Source organism: Zootermopsis nevadensis, unplaced genomic scaffold (genome assembly GCF_977971745.1).
Source record: "Zootermopsis nevadensis isolate Lab colony 2312 unplaced genomic scaffold, Znev_1.0 Znev_ptg000030l, whole genome shotgun sequence".
Taxonomy (NCBI): domain Eukaryota; kingdom Metazoa; phylum Arthropoda; class Insecta; order Blattodea; family Termopsidae; genus Zootermopsis; species Zootermopsis nevadensis.
This window is the reverse complement of record NW_028259162.1, coordinates 19,717,361-19,723,360: the sequence shown is the minus strand read 5'-3', so window position 1 is coordinate 19,723,360 and position 6,000 is coordinate 19,717,361. Positions and strand designations below refer to the sequence as shown.

The window sequence follows — 6,000 nt, the reverse complement described above, 5'->3', positions numbered from 1 at the left end:
AGTAGAACCGATCTAGGCGGGACCCGGCTCTACCACACCTGATCTCTGTATGGCTCGGTTTCTGCCTCACACGGTCTCTGATAGCCTCGGTCTTTGCAAGGAGGGCCCGAGAGTTCCTGTCATTCAGAGAGAATTTCTAGCAGTGTCTTGTAGGGGCAGAGTCCGTCAGATACACGGTACTGCACAGACGGTGTTCGACAGAGACCGATTCTGGAAGGAATTGGTTGGGAAGAATTTCGACAAATTTCAAATTGTTTGTAAAATTAAAAAAATGCTGGATATTGTGAAAATTTTGAACTGATCCTTACCATTTTCCATCTCTGCCAGACGCGTTCTCAGCCACGTTCGCTCTCTGTCTCACCGGGCATCTGTTCAACCCTAGTGTCTGCTTCACCCGATGTCTTCCGCACACCGCCTCTGTCTCACACGATGTCTACGTCTCCCGTTCTCTGCCGGTCTAGGGCTCTCCCTCACCCGTTCTCTGTTCTAGCCGTTCATTACAGAGATAGTGTCATACTTAGACGGGTCCGTTGGGCACCCGGTACGTCAAAGTCCAGGTCTGCCGGGTACCGTTTCTGAAAGGGGAGAATTTTGAAAGAAAACCAAATGACTCAAAACTTTCAGAAAATCGTAAATTGCTGGAAATTGCCCAAAATGCCCACAAAACCAAAAAAATTGAAAAAAATTTACTTAATTTTTTTTCAAATATTTCAACACTTTTTGATTTTGTGCGCTTTTTAGACAATTTCCAGCATTTTTCCAATTTTTAAAAAAGTGAAAAATTATACTGATGCTTACCATTATCCATCTCTGTCAGACGCGTTCTCAGCCACGTTCGCTCTCTCTCACCCTGCATCTCCTCAACCGGTCACTGTCAGACACTAGTGTCTGCTTCACCCGGTGTCTTCCACACACCGTCTGTCTCACACGATGTCTACTCTGCTGTATCCGTTCATTACAGGGGCGGACCAGTAGACAGGTCTCGCAGAGCACGGGTCCGTTAGAGATCGGGTACGTCAAAGACCAGGTCTGGCGGAGACCGTTTCTGACAGGTGTCGGTAGGGGAGAATTTGAAAGAAAAAAATTCAAATTTTCGGAATTTCCAAAAAATCGAAAAATGCAGGAAATTGCCCAAAACACCCATAAAACCAAAAAAAAAATTGAAAAATTTTAACTTAATTTTTTTCAAATATTTCAAAAAAATTGTGCCCTTTTTTTAGACAAAATCCAGCATTTTTTAATTTTTTAATTTTTATTTATTTTTTAAAAAAATTTCCCTGTCTCATCCATACCAGAATCGAAAAATTTTACTTAAAAAAATTTCAAATATTTCAAAATTTTTGGTTTTGTAATAGTTTGCACTGCCGTACCCGCTTATACTCCTCTGCCCCGGTCTGTCCTGGCATAATTCAGCTTAGCTCGGCCAAGCCATAGCTAGCCCTGCCTTGCAAAGTTTATCCTTGCCTATTCAAGCGTAACATCACAGAACCTAGTCCAGCCTAGCCTAGCATTGGCTAGCTTGGCCCAGTCTAGCATCTTCGCCTGCCTAGCTGAGCTTATTATTGCTGTGTGCTCGACTGGCAGATACTATATTATCTGAAGCCTTCAGTTGTGTAATGTACACCACAATTCTTAAATTTGCAGACGGCAAACTCATACAACATCGGGAGAAGAAATATTAGCAAAACTGTGCTGAAAAATAATCTTGAAAACCAGTAATAACCATGACTCTCATCGTAAACAATGAAACGTTTGTAATTATAAAGTTTTATCAATTTACAAAATAACAACGTTATAGAGCACTGTAAAGAATGGGTCCATTTTTAAATATAAAAACTGTGAACTTTGCATCTAACTTATTTTGAAGGCCCATAGATAATGATAAAACACTGAAACATGTCGCCTTAATAAAACTAATGTTATACATATTATTAGAAATAACTGTCATAAATATACTTTAAAACTTTGTCAGTTAATGAGAACTATGGGTTTAGTTTTTACATATAATGAATTATCTACATAGTTTGAAGTGGGATTATCCATAACATAGTGTAATTTCATGTTAGTAATCTTCCCATACTGGAGTCGTTAGTGTCACAGTAGTGGTACTGATGATGACAGCAAGCGTGTAAAATAAACATACGAAATGTCAGAGTACGAGGCACGACCTTCGTCTGACAAGTCTATATCGTTGACGATCTGTGAAAGAAACAGTACTGCAGCTCTTAATGTGACAAAAGAAAGCACGTGTTCTTTTAACCTTTAGCTGTTTGATAACTAAACACAATCTTACTGCAAGTTTGAGTTATTTTACTTATGAGTAAGGACACTTTAAGGTCAAATTCTCTCAAGCTGTAACAAAATTCTGACTTTAGAGAAGCATATTATATTTTCGTCATGAGACGTTCAAAAAGCTGTTGGTGAAGTAGCACTTAAATTACGTTACTTGTCCAGGGATAACAAAGGGAGAAAATAAAATTATTTTACGGGGACAAAATTTGGATCGTTGCACAATGTCGAATATAAGTTCCTTCGATCGCATTCATGTTTGTTACCAAAATGTTAGGAATTTAGTGCTAAATGTAATAAATTTTATGAGTCTGTATCGAGTCCAAAATTATATGCATTATTTACGCATGGTTGACTGATTTGTTTAAAAATCACAATTTTTCCAATACTATCAAATTCATTATATATATGACAATTTACATTCTTAAACATAGGTTTAATACTTTTCAGTTTGGCTCCTATAAACACAATTCAACATAAATCAAACTGCTTACTTATTTGAATACTGCGTTGTGAGTGTACAAGGACACGCCGATTCTGTATATTTTCATTTAAGTAATAATTTTAATATTGTCACCATAATTTACTTCCTTATAAACTTACCAACATTAGACTTTCCCCTATTTATAAAAATTGGTTTCACAGCTGTCCGACCAACAGACAATTTTCTGATATCTTCCCTTTGTTACGTATTGTGAAGTCTCGAGATCCACAGCGATCTGCTTCAGATCACTTGCTCCTTAATACATTCATTAATAATATCTGCTTTTTCTACTGTAATTCTAAGTACATCTTGTTTGTGAATGATTTAATGGTACAAAATTGTTAGTATTAACTTTAATTATAAATTGCGTATTCCCAATGTGTCAAAGATCTTGGAGTTCTGTTCAACTGTAAGCTCTATTTTCATCACCACATTGAGTACATGTTTTCCCAAGGCTTAAAAAAAGTTGGATTTGATTCATTATACACGTCTTCTTTCCAATACTCATAACTTCCCATACCAACCTACACCCATATGACCCAAACTGGAACACGCATCTGTTGGCTCGAATTCCATTAAATCGACAGACTCATCCAAACTTGAAATTTTTTAAAGAAGACTTACTGCTTATGCTATAGAAGGCATTTATTGTAGGCCTATGATGCAATAACTATGAATCAATTTTAGCTACGCTGAGTCTTTCAAAGACCTCAATCCGATGGCATCACCCACGTGCTCTTTTCCTCATTAATGTCTTTAAAAACAAAATTAGTTGTTCTTTCACATCTAATTCTGTCCGTGTAGAGATACGTACTGGGATTACAGGCTAATCTATACATTTGATCACAATATCAAGGTCAGTCCATCAGCTACGTGTCCTCCCGCTGTCAATGCCGTGATTAAGGATAATGTCATTTTAACAAGTATATATTTCACTAACGGACATTTTACGACATTGCTTGTATCCAGACTTTGTTTACCTTTCTTTGTCCATTTTCTGTAGCTTTCACATTGTTCAGTTTACTGTGTTTCTTTTTTGTTTTTGAATTTTGTTTGATCTTGTACTATTGTTTTTAGTGCTTGGCTGTAATCAGCCTTGTTTTGGTGTTGTCAAGCATATGAAAAAATAAACTGCGTAGTCTGGTAGATGTCTACAATATTCATCGCCCTGATGACAGAGGCAGTATGACCTCTGGAACGTTGGTTAACATCGACCAGAATACACAGCGCAACAACCCAGAAGACAGAAACCTTCATAATCTGATGATGGAGGCAGTATGACCTCTGAAACGTTGGTAAACATCGACCAGACTACACAGCGCAACAACCCAGAAGACAGAAACCTTCAAACTCTGATGACGGAGGCAGTATGACCTTTGAAACGTTGGTAAACATCGACCAGAATACACAGCGCAACAACCCAGAAGACAGAAATCTTCATGCTCACCGCTGTGAAAACCTCAAATCTTACAAGCCAAGCTTTGACCCTCTATGGTGATGACAATAGAAACATACAGCGTTAACACAGTCCTTAATGAATAATACTGCTCAAATTATGAACAGTAACTTCCTTGTAAGCTCTGGATCTTGATCCAGACAACCGCAGCACGTATTAAGTGTGACAAAGCTTAGATACTGGATAAAGTTGTTACAAACAGAAAACACATAGAACCATATTTACTGCTGTTTTCTGTCTTCCGGCAGTTTAAGGTTAACACACGCATTAATATGATCATTGTACTTGGTATATTAATACCATTCATAATGTTTCTATGCTTATGTATAAGTCATCACATGATGACGCAAGGCATGGCACAGCACAGGGGCAAGCACACTGGCACAACGGCTGCCCCGCCTGAGCTACCGTTCTTACTCTTGCTCTCTTTTGCATGTTCATACTCATAACTACCACTCGCCTTTTTCCCCTGCAAAAAAAGAGATAAAAGATTTTGTAAAGGCTTCCTATGGTGATCGTACTTACAACGTATTACAGTTACAGATTATGGGACATCAAGTTGCTCTGAAGTTTATTTGGGGTTAAGACAGAAGAAGTAACAGTAGAACAGAGAAAATTACATAATGAAGAGCTCAACCAGATTTACTATCAAATTATATTGTTGATGTGAAGTAGAGGAAGGAAATGTGGGTTGCCCCATATAGCTCATGGAGCAAATTATGAATTCGTGCAAAATACTTGGTTGGGAAATTTAATTGAAAGAATAAGCATGGATAGATAAAAATATGTCATAACGTTGTCTGGATGAACTGTCTGAGGATAATATCCAATGGCAAGCTTATGTTTTCAAGTTCCTTAAAATCATAATTTTCTGACCAACTGAACAATTACAAGTGCCAAGGAAGGTAATTAGTTCATTATCTGTTTGGTTAATTAAGTAGGTAGTTAGTTAATGTAAACTGGCTGAGAGTTAACACAACTGTACTGATTCTTTACACTTAATTAATTAAGCTGCATTATATTTAGTAGTATTATGATAAAGAATTCTCAAAATTATAAATGAAAAGAAAGATTTTAAATGAGGATGGAATGGTAAATATTGAGGTTGTAACAATTCACTTCTTAGACACACAACATTTAACTTGATATTAACAATTTCACAGTACTGCCGTTCGAATTTCAATTGAAAATGTAAATGACATGTAAAATAAATTTTAATATATGTTTTACATTCACTGTTCTAAACGATTTGCCTTTTGATAAATAGACTATTTAATTATTTTACAGAAGTACAAAAGTATGGAATCACCCTGAGACCATTGCCGAAGCTATCCAGTCACTGCTGGTGAGTGCTGAGAAGTGCACAGAATGTAAGAGAGGGCACTTCCTTAGCTGTTGTGATTTTGTTTGTATTTAATGGTTTGGTTGTTAATTAAATGTGTTAAATAACAATAAGAACACATTCGTGTACTTAACGGTTTGGTCGCTAATAAATGTGTAACAACTCACTTTTTTTTAAAAATTTCTGCAATATTATAACAAAAGTAAATAAAAATCATTGTAATGCCATTCAAATCTGTAATTGTTTCAACTAATTGTTATAAATCGTTTATGCCTAAAATGTTGTGCTAATAATTAGAACCAGTTTCTTGCTGTATTTACAGCTGCCAGAGCTAGCCAGTAAGCAGGAAATTTCTCTTTATCTTAGAGATCTTAACAGTGGGCTATTTTCCAGGTGAAATGAAGGAAGGGATAAGTGGGTGGATGGACT

The 6,000-nt window shown here is 36.7% G+C and overlaps 1 protein-coding gene across 2 annotated transcripts in view; it reads right to left on the bottom strand.

The window, feature by feature from the left end:
• Positions 1-1,737: 1,737 nt before the first annotated feature.
• The window catches only part of LOC110832494 (uncharacterized), a 31,154-nt gene continuing 26,891 nt past the window's right edge, over positions 1,738-6,000 (bottom strand). For both annotated transcript variants that reach the window (XM_022069562.2, XM_022069563.2), the window contains one exon: positions 1,738-4,698. In XM_022069562.2, the coding sequence (XP_021925254.2) occupies positions 4,564-4,698 (135 nt within the window). In that variant the 3' untranslated portion in view covers positions 1,738-4,563. The remainder of the gene's footprint in view (positions 4,699-6,000) is intronic.